General features: G+C 33.6%; 1 protein-coding gene across 2 annotated transcripts in view; it reads right to left on the reverse strand.

Annotated features, from left to right (window-relative positions):
- AXDND1 (axonemal dynein light chain domain containing 1) overlaps nucleotides 1–17,578 on the reverse strand; it is a 124,590-nt gene that overhangs the window by 15,168 nt on the left and 91,844 nt on the right. For both annotated transcript variants that reach the window (XM_051998855.1, XM_051998856.1), the window contains exons 20-21: nucleotides 16,330–16,426; nucleotides 11,134–11,244 (exon numbers count right to left, since the gene is read on the reverse strand). In XM_051998855.1, the coding sequence (XP_051854815.1) occupies nucleotides 11,134–11,244; nucleotides 16,330–16,426 (208 nt within the window). The remainder of the gene's footprint in view (nucleotides 1–11,133; nucleotides 11,245–16,329; nucleotides 16,427–17,578) is intronic.

The following is a 17,578-nucleotide window of genomic DNA, read 5'->3' on the forward strand; positions in this document are numbered from 1 at the left end:
TTATAGGTAAAAATACTTTTTAACATTCTTTAAAGTTTTGAGTTCTAAATTCTATCTTTCCCTCTTTCTCTATCCCATCTTGAGATAGTAAGCAATTTGATATAGGTTATACATGTGCAATAAAATAAAACATACTTTCATGTTAGTCACTTTATAGAAGAAAATTCAACCCACTCCCCAAAAAACTAAAGAAGGAGGAAAGTAAAAAAAAATTAATATCATTTAGTCTGCATTCAGAGTCCATCAGTTCTTTCTCTGGAAGCAGACAGAATTTTTCATCATGAGTCCTTTGAAAGTGTCCTGAATCATTTTATTGCTAAGAATTGTTGTCATTCAGTTTTTCATCATATAGTATTAGTATTACCATATATGATGTTCTCCTAATTCTGCTCAGTTCATTCTATATCATGTTCATCATTTCTTATAGTTGTGAAATATAATTTTAATATAATAATATTATATTCCACAACTTATTCAACCATTCCCCAATTGATGGATATACCTTCAATTTTCAATTCTTTGCTACCACAAAAAGAGCTATAAATATTTTTGTGTATATAAGTCCTTTTCTCATTTTAATTTTTATCTCTTTGATATACAGGTAGTATATAGATAGATATACAGATAGTATATATATTATATATATTACAATAATGGTATTGCTTGGCCAAAAGGTACACATAGTTCTATAGCCCTTAGGGCATAGTTCCAAATTGCTTTCTCAAATGGTTGGATCAGTTCACGACTCCACCAACAATTCATTAGTGTCCTAGTTTTCCCATATCCCCTCCAACATTTGTCATTTTCCTTTTCTGTTATATTAGCCAATCTGATAGATATGAGTTGGTGCCTCAGAGTTGTTTTAATTTGTAATTTCTAATCAATAGTGATTTAGAACATTTTTTCATATGACTGTAGATAACTTTGATTTCTTTGCTGGAAAAATGTTCATATCCTTTGACCATTTGTCAATTGGGAATGACATTTTCATATAAATTTGACTGTTCTCTATATATTTGAGAAATGTATTTTTAACAAGAGAAACTTGCTTAAAATCCACCCACTGTTTTAACTAGCTTTTTAGTTGATTCACTAGGATGCTCTAAATATACAATGATATCATCTACAAAGTGTAATAGTTTTGTTTTCTTGTTTTATTCTAATTCTTTCAGTTTCTTTCTTCTTATTGCTACAGTTAGTATCCCTAGAACAATACTGAATAATAGTGGTGATAATGAGCATCATCACTTTATCCCTGATCTTACTGGGAAGGCTTCTAGATTATTCCCATTACTGATAATGTTTGTTGATAGTTTTGGATTGATCATTTATTTATCATTTTAAGAAAAGCTTCATTTATTCCTTTGCTTTCCAGTGTTTTTACAAGAATGCATATTGAATTTTGTCAAAAGCTCTTTCATATCTATTGAGATAATCATATGATTTTTGTTGTTTTGTTATTGATATGTTCAATTATGCTGACAGTTTTCCTATATTTAACCAGCCTTGGGATCAGTGGTATAAATCCCACTTGATATGGGATATATGAATTTTGTGATTTATTGCTGTAGGCTCCTTGCAGGTATTAAAAAATTATGAATCAGTATTTATTAGGGAAATTGGTCTTTGGTTTTCTTTTTCTGTTTTTGCCTTTCTACTCTAGGTATCAACACCATATGTCATAAAATGAATTTGATAGAACTCCTTTGCCTATTTCCCTCACAGTTTTATATAGTACTGGAATTAATCATTTTTTAACTGTTTGGTAGAATTCACTTGTGAATCCTCTGGTCCTGGAGATCTTTTTTTAGATGCTCATTGAGAGTTTCTTTAATTTCTTTTTCTAAGATAGGGTTATTTAAGTATCTTTCTTCTTCTTTTGTTAATTTGAGTAATTTTTGTAAGTCTTCCATTTCACTTAGATTGATAGCTTTAATGGCATGTAATTAGGCAAAATTGCTCTTAATAATTCCTTTAATTTTTTCTTCATTGGTAGTTAATTCACCTCTTTCATTTTTGATACTGGTAATTTGGTTTTCTTCTTTAAAAAAAAAGAATCAAATTCAACCATAGTCTATCTACTTTATTGTATCCATCCCAATAAAACCAGCTCCTAGCTTTATTAATGTAATGGTTTTCTTGTTTTCAATTTTATTTTCTTCAGATTTTCAGGATTTTCAATTTAGCATTTAATTAAAGAGTTTTAATTTGATCCCTTTTTGTTTTTTTTTAAATTGCACATCCAGTTTACTGATCTGTTCTTTCTCTATTTTAAATTTAAAGATATAAAATTTCTAAATATTGTTTTAACTACATCCCATAAATTTTGGCATGTTGTCTCATTGTGTCATTTTTCCATGAAATTGTTGTTTCTATAATTTGTTCTTTTATCCTTTCATTCTTTAGGATTAGATTTAATTTCAAATTAATCTTTGTTCTTTGTTTGCAAAGTCTTTTATTGAATGTAATTTTTATTGCATATGATCTGAAAGGGATGAATTTAATATTTCTGATTTTCTGTATTTGATTGGGAGGTTTTTATTTCCTACTATATAGTTGATTTTTGTGTAGGTGCCATGTTCCATAAAGAAAAAGTTGTTTTTTGTTCTATTTTCATTCAATTTTCTTCATAAGTCTGTCATATCTAACTTTTCTAAAAATCTACTTCTTTCTTATTTCTGAGAGGGAAAATTGAGATCCTCCACTAGTAGAGTTTTACTCTCTATTTCTTCCTATAATTATTTAACTTTTCCTTTAAGAATTTTTATGTTATAGCATTTGGTGCATAGATATTTAGTATGAATATTACTTCACTCTTTATGGTATCTTTCATCAAAATATAGGCCTCTGCTTATCTCTTTAGTTATATCTATTATTAGTTTTTCTTTGTCTGATATCATGATTGACAACCCTACTTTTTTAACATCAGCTGAAGCTTAATAAAATCTGCTCCAGCTCCTTATCTTTATTCTTTGTGCATTTCTTTGCTCAAGGTATGTTTCTTGTAAAAAAAACATATTGTAAGATTTTGATTATTAATGCATTCGGTGATCTACTTCCATTTTATGGGTGAATGTATCCCATTCATATTCATGGTTATGATTACAAACTTAAATTTTCCTCCATTTACTTCCTCAAACTATTTCCACAGTTAGTTGTTTTTCCAAGAGATATTTCACATTGTCTTCTATTTTTTCATTCTTTTGCTAATTTTTAAATTGTTTATTGCTATCTCATGGGATCATTAGCTTCCATTTGCCCAATTCTAATTTTTAAGGGATTTTCTTCAATGAGATTTTGGGTCTCCTTTTCCATTTGACCCATCTTGTTTTTAAGGAATTCTTGTCTTCCATGGGTTTTTGTGTCTCTTTAACCATTTGGCTAATGCTAGCTTTTAAAATTTTTTAATAGTATTTAATTTTTCCAAATACATGCAAAAATAGTTTTTAATATTCACCTTTTCAAAACTTTGTGTTTCAATTTTTTCCCCTTTCTCCCCCTTCTCCCTCCCCAAGACAGCAAGTAATCTGACATAGGTTAAACACATGCAATTCTTCTAAATATTTCCATGGTCATCATGCTGCAAAAGAAAAATAAGCTCAATTGGGCTAATATTATGCTTTGATATATATTCATTCTTCATAGTTCTCTCTCTGGATATGGAAGGCACTTTCTATCACAAGTCTATTTGCAATTGCCTTGTGATTCTGTTTTTGAGGTGGGTTTTTTGTGCTTCCTTTCCAAGCTTTTGGTTCTTTTTTCAGAATTTTCTTATATCTCAATTCTTTTCTCAATATTTTCTCATCTTATTTAATTTTTAAAATTATTTTTCAGCTCTTTCAGGAATTCTTTTGAATTTTTCTTTCACATTCACATTTTTCTTTGCAGCTTTACATGTAGCTATTTTTATTTGGTAGACTACTGAGTTTGTGTCTTGATCTTCCTTGTCATCACAGTAACTTTCTATAGTCAGTTTCTTTTATTATTATTATTATTTATTTATTTTTCCAGCCTATTTCTTGACTTTAACTTTATGGTAAAGTTGGGCTCTGTCCCAAGATTCAGGCCTTTCTTGCTGCTGTTTTCAGAACTAGCTCCAGTGTCTATAAGTTTTTGTTCTTCCAAAATGGTATGATCTAAAGAGAGGCGTGGTCACTGCTCTCCTGGTCTATGCTCTGGTCTGTGAATGACCACAAACACTCCACTCTTCTCTCTATACCCCTTCAGCTAAAAACACAAATAAGCTAGTGCTCCTTTTAGCTCTTGGACTGGGACCCAGAACTCTCTATGGGCAATGAAACATGGCCCTACACTCAATGCCAGCAAGTATCCTCTATAACCAGTTGACCCACTAATTATCTGTGACTTGAGAGATTCTGAAGCCACTGCTGCCACTGATAAACTATGGCCAAGTTCTGCTACTGGTGCCCTGGAACAGCTTGTGCTGTTCTTGCCTTGGAATGGCCTGCTTTTCATGTCTTTGCTGGGTTCTAACTACCATCTCACTAAAACAGAATTTTTCTGCTGTCCTGGACTTGGAAATTGTTTCATTGTGATTGGGAGAGCTCAGCTGAGTCTCCACTTTTACTCTATCATCTTGGCTATGCCTTCTATGGTACACAGGGTCCATGCATATCTCTTTAATTTTTAATTCTTAAAATAAAAAAAAGCCTCTCCCCCCCATCAATGCCCATTACAACCTGGAATCTTCATACATTTTCAGTCTTCTTATTTTCTTCCCCATAATGTTATATATATATAACACACACAACCTTCCATCTTGCAACTCCAAACATTTGTGTTGGTTATTCTCCATGCCTGGAAAGCTCTTGCTCCTCACATTTGCTCCCTTGGCTTCAAGATTCATCTGAAATCCTATGTTCTGCAAAAGGGCCTCTTCAGTTCCAACTGCTATATTTAATGCCTTCCATTAAAGATTACTTTCCATCTACTCTGCATATATCTTGTAAACAAGATATATTTACATGTTATCTCTCACATTAGAATATGGGCTATTTGAAGATAGAGATCACATTTTTATCTTTGTTTCTCCTGGAACATAATAAGGAATTAATATATGTCTGTTTATTAGCTGAGAAGAAACTTGCTTCTTCCCTTGTAAACATAAACACTTCATTATTGTATGGTCCCTTGCAATTTTTTAGATGCACTGACATTCTATGTTTCTCTCAACTTCCGTATTTACATTTCAAATTATTTATAAAGCTCTACTGTCTTCAATGGAAATACTGGGATATCCTCTATTTAAAGATCCAAGTTTTCTGTAGAGGGCAGAACTTTGGAGAAGTATACTTGAAATAAAGTGTTAACTCAGTGGAATTGATGAGATGATTGTTCTCAGATCACAGATATACTTAGTATTTAGTATGGTGATGTAATGGTTCTCTAAGTTCACACATAATCAGTATGCTGTAATGATGTAATTATAATAAGGTATATAAGAGCCAACAGGGACTGGAAGATAGACATTCTATCTTTGACCAGCTTCGTGGTGGCTTTCATGCCTTCTGCATTAAGATCAAGACTGGGCCATAATAAAGAATCTAGACTCTATTCTTGTCCATTCTCGTGATGTCTATCCTGCTGAGACCGATGCCCTTCTGGAGAACCTCCAGAAAGCTAGCCCAGACATTACATTTTGGTGCCTGAACGTGGATGTAACGATTTATACTCAGCAGTTTGACTGACACAATCGTGAGTTCAGTGGAGAAGTCCCTATGACCTGGAAATAGGGTGAGTACAAAAATAAGACGAGCAGGAAACTTTGATAAGGGCTAAACTAGTGTTTCAGCTGAAATTGGACAAATGCTAAGAAAAAAGCCTTCCCCACCCCAAGGGAAGTGTGTAGAAAGCATAGTTAAGCTAATAAAGAACCTAGGTTTGATTGTAACTTGGAACTAGATCATTGGACTCTTAGAAACATTAGAATGCATGTCTCCTTGGTTCTCTAAGGAAGAAGAATTAGAATCAGACAAGTGGAAACTAGTGTGAGAGCAACTAATTGAATATTACAATGATAATTGTCCTGATTCACTTCCTAAAGAAACATTGGAGCCCACGAGTTCTAAAAGAAAGAAAAGCTTTAAGGAGAACAGCCGGACAAGGAAGTGTGAGAAGAAAGAAGAAGAGGGGGATGGTACTAATAAAGCAGCTCAAAGGCATATAGAATTAGATCTTAAGTACCAAGCTGATAAGTTTAAAGAGTGTGGAGATTTTCACTTTCACAGCTCAGTTACACCCAAGCAGGTGCCCTTAGATCAATTTCCCCTTTGTGGGTGAAGGGAGGAGGAGGAGTGGGAGAGACAGTGACACCATCATGTAGCAGCTATGTCTACCCCTATGACACGATTGCAAAAGGCATTAATTAAAGCTAAAGAGGAAAGGCAAGATACATCTGATTTAAGAATAGAAATGTATCCTGTGATTGAAGGGTTTGACTCTTCAGGTCAAGAAAAAAGAAAATACAGTTTAATCTAGAAATTATCAAAAATCTGAAAAAGGCTTGCACTCCTTATGGGTCTACATCGTCTTATGTTAAGATGATATTAGCGAATTTGGCTTTTAAGTTTTAACTCCTAATGATTGGAAATCTATAGCAAGGACATGTTTAGAACCTGGACAAAACTTGTTGTGGCTTTCTGAGTATAATGAACTCTGTAGAACACAAGCCCAACAAAATAGGCAACCTGGAGTTAATAGTTTTCCAGTGCAAGATTTTACATAAATTTGCTGGCCAAGTTATTCTTAGTTATGATTTTATTTTTTTTTTGTCTTCTGGAATATTGTATTACAACTCTCCACTCCTTTAGCTGCCAGGTTTATGATCTTGACTGATTTTGGGTGCTTGAAATAAATTTGTTCCTGGTTGCTTTTAGTATTTATTCTTTGACCTGAAAGTTCTAGCTTTTGGCTACAACATTCCTGAGACTTTTCTTTTAGGGATTTCTTTAAAAAGGTGACTAGTGGATTTTTTTTCCATTTTCACCTTGTGCTCTGATTCTAAAAATAGGTTTGGACAGTTTTTATTCATGACTTCTTGAAAAATGCTCTCTTGTCTTTTTTATGTTTAAGATGGTCAAATGATTCTTAGGTTATCTTTGCTTGACTCATTTTCCAGATTCTCTGTGTGTGTGTTTTAAATAAGAGATATTCTAAATTGTCTGATTTTTTTCTTTCAATTTTCTTCTAGCACTTCTTATTGTTCCATGTAGCCATTCATCTGTATCTGGTCCAACTTGATTTGTAAAGAGTTTATCACTTGAGTAAGGTTTTGTATCTCTTGTTCTAAGCTGTTTAGTCTCCTTATTTCTTTCAAGAATTACAGTAGAATTTGTCACAATTTATAATATAGGCAGTTAGGTAACACAATAGATAGACTTTTGGCCTTGAAGTCCAGAAACTCTGAGTTTAAATCTGACTGCTTATTAGCTGACCTTAGGCAAGCCACTTAATCTCTGTCTCAGTTTCCCTATCTGTAAAATGGGAGTAACAATATAACATACCTCCCAGGGTGGTTGTGAGAACAAGTTGAAATAATATTTGTAAACTACTTTTCAACTCTTTAAATATAATATAAATGCTAGCTTTTTTTTTCCTCCTCTGAGGCTTTGCTCGTAAACCATGTTGAATAAATTGTCTTCTTCTAGTGTACTAAGCACCACAACATGAATGGCATTTTCTTATATTTGTTTGTTTTTTTCAGCCTTATTATATAAATTTAATCTGTCAGATCAGACTCTGTGGATTTCTCAGAAGAATAATGGTCTTTCTTTTGTATTGTAGTGAAGAAGTGGTGAACCCCTATGTGTAAATAGGACATAAAGAGATTGTGTGATTCAAAGAGAAGTGATACAGACATTGCAAGCCTCTTCTCCCCACACCCTTCTCCAATGGAGAATTTCATTCCCACCAAAAGGGCAATTTGAAGCTAGAAGCCACTTTGCTATCCTCAGAGAGAAGGGGTGCAAGGTTAGAAATATATCCATCTGTTCCCTTAAATATCATTTGTCTAGGGGTTTTGATCACTTTCCATATAACTTTTGATCATTTTGTTATTTCTTGGGGGAAGGCAATTCCAAGGTCTACATCCAAGGCTTAAACTCATTCCTACTAAATATCAGTTTCACTAAAACACACATAGCAGATGGCAAAGAAGTCCATTTATCCCATATCATAGCAAAACAGAAATCAGAGAATGGTATACATTGAATCCATATCATGAATACAGAATGAAGGAGTACTTCCATTTAGAACCAGATAATTTAGCTCAACCAAGGGCGTGTTCTAGATCTTACCCAAGCAAGACATGATGAAGACTACTGGCTCCTTCGATATCTTCTCAGAGTCTTTTTCTTCAGTGATCTGAAGTTGTGTTGGCCTTTTCTATCTACCCTTTCAAAGTTGGAAGCCAGAAGTGGCCAAAATGACTTGATGCTTAAAGACTCAAGCTTGAAGAGTTCCAGGAGAACTGACACTTGAGTCCTCAAAGGGGACTGCCTTAAAATTTTATGTAGGAGGGCTAGTGAAGGTTAGAGCTCTCTTATCTTTTAGAAACTCTGTTCTGACCTCACTCAGGGCATCACCAATACGGAGAGAGTCCCATACTAATGGACTTTGGGACAGGAGTTATTCTATATTATCTATATATTCTATATTCTATATATCTATATAGATATAACATATCTATATTACTATACAAATTGTGATAACTTCTACTGTAATTCTTAAAGAAATAAGGAGATATAATATAGAATTATAATATTCTTATTATTTATATTATCAAAGGCATAGGAAATGTACATCTAGAAAAGGAAGCAGTGATCCCAAAGAGTTCACATGATTTCATCAAGAATAGGTCCTGCTAATTGAGCCTCATTTATTTCTTTGTTTCTTTCTCTCTTTTTCTTTCTCTCTCTTTCTTTCTCTTTTTTTTCTTTTTTGATGGAGTAGTAATTCTGTAGTAGTCATTAAGTAATGTTATGAAGTTCAAATGAGATAATAAATGTGAAACATTTTGAAAACTTTAAAGTGTTATGTAAATGTCAGTTATTATTCTTAGCCTTCAGTTTGATGATGACTTTGTTTCCTGAGCCATCTACTGCATTTCTACTGAGCTTAAGCAATGTTTAGATAGAATTACAGAAGTGCGCTGGTAAATATTTAACTACGGGGCTCTCTAGAAATATATACTACACGTTTTTAAAGTTTAATCTGCATTAATAATATTTTCTCCATTACAATGTATAATGTTCATACATACTCTTCTCCTAGGGGAAGGTGAATCAAGAGTAATAAAATAACACTATTTACATGCTACAAATTCCAGAGTAGCCTTGCAAAGCATCAAACAGGCTTCTATTAACCAGGATAGAACGAATCCTTGAAAATGAATTCCATGACATTTTTTACATTTAAAGGTTCTGATAAAGGCTTCATTTCTAAAATATATAGAGAATTTACTCAAATTTATAAGAAATCAAGCCATTCTCCAATTGACAAATAGTCAAAGGATATGAACAGACAATTTTCAGAAGAAATTAAAACCATTTCCAGTTATAGGAAAAGGTGCTCTAAATCACTTCTGATCAGAGAAATACAAATTAAGACAGCTCTGAGATACCACTACACATCTCTCAGATGGACTAAGATGACAGGAAAAGATAATGATGAATGTTGGAGGGGATATGGGAAAACCGGGACACATATATTATTGGTAGAATTATGAACAAATCCAACCATTCTGGAGAGCAATATGGAACTATGCTCAAAAAATTATCAAACTTTTTTTTGTTTATCAGCAATGTTTCTACTAGGATTATATCCCAAAGAGATCTTAAAGGTGAAAAGGAACCCCACATGTGCAAAAATGTTTGTGACAGTCCTTTTTGTAGTGGCAAGAAACTGGAAACTGAATGGATGCCCATCAATTAGAGAATGACTGAATAAATTGTGGCATCTGAATGTTATAGAATATTATTGTTCCATAAGAAACAATCAGCAGGATGATTTTAGACAGGCCTGGAGAGATTTACATGAACTGATGCTAACTAAAATGAACAGAACCAGGAGATCATTGTACACTTCAACAACAATACTACATGATAATCAATTCTGATGGATATGGCTTTTTCCAACAATGAGATGATTGAGGCCTATTCTAATGATCTTATGATGAAGAGGGCCACTTACACCCGGAGAGAGGATTGTGGGAACTGAATACAGACCACAATATTGCATTTTCACTTTTTTTTGCTGTTGTTTGCTTGTATTTTGTTTTCTTTATCAATTTTTTCCTTTTTGATCTGATTTTTCTTGTGCAGCAATATAATTGTATAAATACATATACATATATTAGATTTAATATATATTTTAACATGTTTAGCATATATTGGATTACTTTCCATCAAGGGGAAGGGGTAAGGGGAAGGAAGGGAAAATTTGGAATACAAAGTTTTACAAGGGTCAATGTTGAAAAATTATCCATGCATGTGTTTTGAAGATAAAAAGCATTTTTTAATTAAAAAAAAAAGAAAATAAGTCCCATGGTTTCTCTGAACTTCAACTTCCTCATCTCTAAAATGAGAACAAATCTTATAGGATTGTTGTAAGAATAATTTTTGTAAAGGACTATATAAATATGACATGATTTATGTCTACTTCAACTTTTCTCATTTTACAGAAAAAGGAAAGTAAAACACAAAAAAGTTAGATAATTTGCTCAAAGTCTTCTAACTATTTAATGGCAAAGTGAAGAATCAAATTGAGCTTCAGGAACATCCAGGAGACTCAAAAGAGAGAGCTGGACCTAGAAGACTGATCTGAGATAAAATTTGACCTTAGATACCAACCAGATTAGGATCTTCAGCAAGTCACTTAATTTGCCTGTTTCCTCAACTGTAAAATTATGAGCTACTTCCCATGAATGTTCTAAGAATCAAATGATATGATATTTATAAAGCACTTAGCACAGTACTTAGCATATGGTAGATATTTAATAAATTATTGTTCTCCTTGCCCTTCCCTTGGCCTCTTCCTATCAGTCCAGTCTTTTTTCTATTATGCCACATTTACCCAAAGCAAAAACAATAGTAAATACTCATTTTAAACAAATACCTCGTAGTCACCCAGGTTTTTGGCATCTTCATTTGTTAACAAAGTGACTTTTCTTCCTTTCAACTTAGAAAGAAGGATATTGCATGTAGCAATCCAGTCGATGCATTCTTTCTGGGAGGAGATAATTATTTAAAATATGTAATTTATTAAGTAGAAAAAGAAAATCTTTCATTGATTTATTCATTTAATTGTTCACTTATTCAACAAATATTTACTAGGCATTTCCCATTTTAGTAAATGATTGCATTTTGGTTCCTCAGACAATTAGAAAGAATCTTGTCTTCAAAAAATTTAAAACTCTTAAATTGCTCAAATACAAGGGACAGATGATATATAGAGTTAGATAGTCATGGATGGCAGCAGCTTCAAAAAGTGTGATCTGTTATTGAATCTCATAGTCCTGTTCACTCATATTACATTATTATGAACTTAATATACATAAAACATCTAGAAATTTAAATTAAGAAGGGCTAGATATGAAACCCTTCCTCCATTACATACAACTTTTTTTTCTTTTTAAATGTATATTAAATTTACCATGATAATACTAGCACAGCCCAGTTTGTCTAAAGATTTGCCCTTTCAAAGGCATTCAAAGGCCAGCACAGTCCTTCCCAGTTTTTTTATCTTAGCTTGGCTTATTGAAAACAGGTGACAAAATATTAAATCTTATTTCCAAATAACCAGAAAGATCATTGTTCCTACTGTTCCTGGGAATTGAGTGTGAATGAATCTTTCAGCCTGAAATACCAGCAGAAGCACTTCTGCAATCTATATGGGGCATTTACTGTTTTATCACAAACAAAGAAGTCACCCTATATAATTCTTGAAGCCATTTCCCAGCCGTTGTACCATCATATAAAGCAGGCACTCTAGGGGTGTGAGGAAGGGAGTCTTCCTGAAAATACTGATGTTATTCTCAGGGTCTTCCCAAACATACCCTGACACAAATACATCCTAACGGAAAAGAAATGGCCTCGAAAATGTTATCAGAAAGACTGAACATAAAGCACTTGACTAATCACTGTTCCTATTGGTGTTACATGATAGGATCAATAGCAACCTGAACAGACAGCAACCAAAGAGACACCAAATGTACTGAGGGGAAGTCATATAGGAGGTACCCTGTTAAGTTTCCGTTTCTGGAGGAGATAACCCTTATCAAGGTATAAGAAACCACCTAGAAGTCAAAACGCTCCTAAGGCCATGCTATTTCTCTGCCAGTAAGGTCCTATCTGATTTCTTTCTATGCTTTGTGCCTGATCCATAGATTAATGCAGCTAGTATATATTAGATAGTATATACTAGATCAGCACTAGGGCTAGTTCCCAACAGCATTTACCTTTGGGCCCTTCCCACCTTCAACCAAGTCTGCTGGATTCACCTGGGAGACTAGAGCACTGAATGAAAGTTCCATCACAACAGCAATCTATTTAGAATCTTGAGTCTGGTTTATTCTATAAGCTTTTGCTTAAGTCTTGGTTCTTTTTTGATTGATGGCTGGGAATTATCATCTTTTGATTCCTGATACTTCCCTGAATGGTTATCTTCTCTCTCCACTCTCTTTTTCAGGGAACCCTTGATTTTCTGCTAACATACTTCCCCTTATACTTTAACTCTGCTTTTCTACTCATATTTTCTGGCACCAAATGGAACCAAATTTCTCCTGATGAGTACCTTCCTTGCCAGTTAGTGCATAAGCACTTATTAAGTGCACGGCTTATGTCAGGTACTGTGCTAAGGATAGAGGATAAAGGTAAAAACAGTCACTGCTCTCAAGGAGCTGGCATTTTATTGAGAAGACAACATGCAAATAAAGTACATATAAAGGAAATATAGATTGGCAGTGATCTCACAGGGCAAAATCATGAGCAGTTAGAGGGAAGGAGAAAAGCCTTCTATAAGAGGGGTTTGAAGCCATAAAAAAAGCCAAGCAAAGTACCAGGCAGGAAGGTGTGAGAGCATTCTGGGCATAGGAAACAGCCAAGACAAAGGTACAGAGGTGGAAAATGGATGGTTGTGTTCGAGAAGGAAGTGGGCCAATGTAGTTGAATCTTCAGAGTATGTAAAAGAGAGATAAGATATTAAGAAGACTGGGAAGATAAGAAGGGACTGGATTGGGAAGAGCTTTTAATGCTAAACAGGGGACTTTATCTTGGATTCTTGAGTTCATAGGAAATTACTAAAAAAAAAAAAAAAAACCTTCTAAATGCTGACTGCTATTTTTTGGTGACTCAGGCTCACTGTACCAAGAGGCAGGTTGGGCATTTTCCCTACGGCCACGTATAAAACCTTTGCTCTAGCATCACAGTTCAACAACCCCTTCTGAAATTCAGGCTGATCACTCTTTCCTGATTCTTGCCATCCTCATCTTTTGACTTCCAGGACAATTGCTTCTTCCTCCATACTTAACAGCTGGTTTGAAGTCTTCTTCTCCACCACAAGTCCTGTAATAATTCCTGGTGATTGTAATATTCATAACTATAATAGGTACAATCAGGGGGAATGTCCCTCCACAATCTGCTCTGGCTAGATAAAAGTACACCTCCTTGAGTGTGCCTGGAGATAAGTCTTTTATGGTAATACATGTGCTGTCCTTGGAGTTGCTGGTGACCCATTTGCCACCCCTGGATAAAACAAGGTGATGATTGAGTTCCATATACTATCTTTCTACTAGCAGGCACCCTATCACTGCCTCCTAAAAGCCATCCCTGAGTTGCACCAAAGCTTTGTTAGAAAGGATTGGCCACTAAAGCAGGAAAAGCCAACATGTTAGCAGGCTTCAAAAGGAATTATAAAACAGGTACTTATCCAAGATGAGCCCAAGTCAGGATTTCTAGGCACTATCTCTCCTGCTGTATGATTCTTAGGCCTGAGTACAGGCAACCAAAGATCCTGAGAGGGGCAATTCCAGAATAAGAGGCAACTTTATGAATTTAGGAGATTGGGAGATCCAGAGGATTAGGAATCTACTTATCTCCAATTTTTATGGTCTGAGTCTTTAGTTTTTTGTTATTTGAGGTTCAAGGTCATTCCTCCTTCAATTTTTGGTTAAGTGCTATTAATATTAACCTCACCTGACCCAAACCTGACCCTAAGTGTACAAGGTAGAAATATGTAAAAGAATTCTTTCCTGTCACTCTGCTGTAATTCTATCTATAAGAAGCCTTATTTGAATCCTAGTGGTTATTCATGGGTTTTTTATCTTAAATGTTCAGGTTTATTTTTTATTTTTGTCTGAGATCTGAATCCATGCTTACATATAATAAAACCTAAGTTTTTAAACTATAATTTCTAGGTTATGGGAGATAAATTTTCAGCAGGTGTTAGTTACCAAGTGAACTTAGAAAGGAAATATTTCCCCCATAACACTAAAAAATAACTATGTCCAAGAGGCAATTACTCCACTTTTCTTATCACAGAATTTCCTTCTTTCTGAAACTTCTATTCATTGGTCCTACTTAGTTCTATCTTTTTTGGACAAAACAGAACAGATCTAATATGTCTTCTAACTAAAAGTCCTTCATAAACTTGAAGATAGCACTTAGCAGAATGCCTGTCACACAGTAAGTGCTTAATACATTTTTGTTGGTTTACTGACACATTCATATGATAAGTTTGAACATGATGCTCTAATTGATGACAATACTGGTTTTTAAATTTTCTTTAATCAAAGAAATAGCTACTAGAACAAAATTTACCATGAGCAAAAATGAAAGTTGTATAGAAATAAATATTTAGGATGTACTGTTTTTTCTAGCCACAAAATATTTGCTCAATAAAATAAATATGAACATTTATTTATTCTCCACTTATTCAACCACCAATTTCTGGCCTCATGAGTAAACAGAGTATAAGGCTATCTATATGAGTGACTTTAAGGCCCACAATTATCTTCTCTATTCATATAAAATTAGACCATTAGAAATTCATTCCTTTAGATAGTCTTATTAAATATAGATTAATCTATAAGGAATAACACACTGAACTATTATTACTCAATTACTGTGAATTACTAGTTCTTTTCCAACTGAAAAGTCAGCTTCCAGGAGCAATGATACATAAAACTTTTGATACATAAGACTTTTGATATAAAAGAAGAATGGTGATAAGAGTTTTTAAAGTTGTGTGTGTGCTTAGGGAAAGCATGAATGTATAAGATGTTATGGCCTGGGGATCCCAGTGGACAAATATGTCCCCAAAGACACCTAGAGGCGATGGTGGGACACAGATAAAGAGAAAGAAAAAAGTTTATGGAGGTAGAAAAGGGTAGAAAGTTTGGCTTTTTGTACTCTAATTTTTTGAGGATCAAATGAGTTAAAATAAAAAAAAACATTTTTCTAATATTAGTATTTATACTGTAAGCAAAGCATTTTACAACTATTATCTCATATTATCTTCATAATAACCCTGGGAGGTAGGTACTATCCCCATTTTACAGATGAGGATAAGAGAGATTTAATGACTCATTTCTTACCCACCTAATTTTCTGGATTTCATTATCTTCAAAAACTCATCCTTCTATAAGATGAAATCAACTTTTTTATTCATTCTTCCTCAGTAATCTCTACCCTTGGAACTCCTTCTTCCTTCTATTTAGGAAGAGCATCTGGGAGCTTCTTCCAGACTCTTTGAGGAATACACACACACACACACACACACACACACACACACACACACACACATTCCAGTTTCTTTTTATGTGATATCTTCCCCTATTTTTGTGAATTTCTTGAGACTATCTTATGCCTTTCTTTATATTCTTAAAGTACTTAGCACAGTACCTGGCATACAGTACACAATATTTATAGACTCTGATCCAGCTAATAAGGCAGAATTTTAACCCATGTCATTCTGACTCTTAAATCCTATCTTCTGTCCACTGTATCACTTAATTGCCTCTTTTCTCTTTTAGGGAATTTTTTTTTAATGCATTGATGACCCAATTGGAAAGAACCAGAAATAATTTTGTAAAGTTTCAGGGAAGCAGAATACTTTATACTAAACTCCCCACTGAACATTTTAGAATTTAGCAGAGCTTTTGGGGTGGGATTTGTTTTATTGGACAGAGATTTTTGGGCTTGTTGTGCTCTAAGCTTTTTAAATGCATTATTCCCAGACTAATCCTACTGCTACAATCTAGAATAAAATGGATGAGAATTGCTTTATTTGTGCATATATTGAAAGGAAGATTACCTTGATCTTTGATAGATTCATAATTTCCTTAGCAGGATCTGGATATGAGACAGTTGTTTTCTTGGTACTCATTGATGCCAGTGTACCTTTGCAACAACTGAGGAAACAGAATATTCACAAAATGTGAGCATTATTGGAACTTTTTTCTGCTTTAAATTTCAAAGAAAAGAGAGTAAAAATGTAAAATCTAAAGTTTAAAGCTGTAAAAATCTAAGTTTTATTGTGCTTAAGCATAAATTTAGAAGGTAGAAAAACAACCTTGGGGGAAAAAATTAGGATTCTAAGGAAGCTCTTTTTAAATAGGAAAAATTATATTAGAAAGCCAGAAAAATAATTTTTTACATACAGCAATCTAGTACATCTTTTTAGGCCATAAAAGTTGAATAAATTTAGTACTTTCTCTTAGGCCATAAAAATTGAACAAAATTAATTAAACAGAATCATAATATCATATATCTCCTAAAGAAACAAAACATTAAACAGATTCTGCAGATAAATTAAGTCAGGTTACAGATTAAACTACATTTAGAAAGTTAACAATGGGTTGATTGATAGGGAAGATTTATATGCCTCAAAAATAAGTAGAATCAGAGTCAATAGAATCATTTCACAATAAATAAATCACCTCAGGAAGCTCAAAACTCCCTTTTGGCTTCTTATCTGAGGAATGTCAAAATCTTTACCTAATATTATCATTCCATGAATCAGATTTTAACTAGGTGAAGCTAATATTGACAGTTAGCCAAAATGTTCCAGAGTAATGACATAATAAAAATTAATAAAAGAAAATGAAAAATGAAAAAGTATCATGATAGCATATTGAGCTTTTCATAAAGTGAATAGGAAACCAAAAACTTTGGGAAATTTTCTATATAAGACCCATTAGTAACTTGAGTTAAGGTACTTTTCAAAGGACTGAAAATAACAATGTTCTAATGCCTATAATTCTTCAGATTAACTGCTTTATTTCTTACCTAGTATCTTTTTTTTTATGATTACAGTTTGATGCTATCGTTTGGACAGCTAGATGGTGTAGTGGAGAAAATGCTGGGCCTGAAATCAGAAAGACTTATCTTCATCATTTTTTTAAATCCTGTCTCAAATACTTATTAACTATGTGAACTTGGGCATGTCATTTAACTCTGTTTATCTCAGTTTCCTCATCTGTAAAATGAGCTAAGGAAATGGCAAATCCTTCCAGTATCTTTTCCAAGAAAACCCCAAATAGGGGCACAAAGAATTGGAAATT

The sequence above is a fragment of the Antechinus flavipes genome, chromosome 4 (assembly GCF_016432865.1).
Source record: "Antechinus flavipes isolate AdamAnt ecotype Samford, QLD, Australia chromosome 4, AdamAnt_v2, whole genome shotgun sequence".
NCBI lineage: Eukaryota > Metazoa > Chordata > Mammalia > Dasyuromorphia > Dasyuridae > Antechinus > Antechinus flavipes.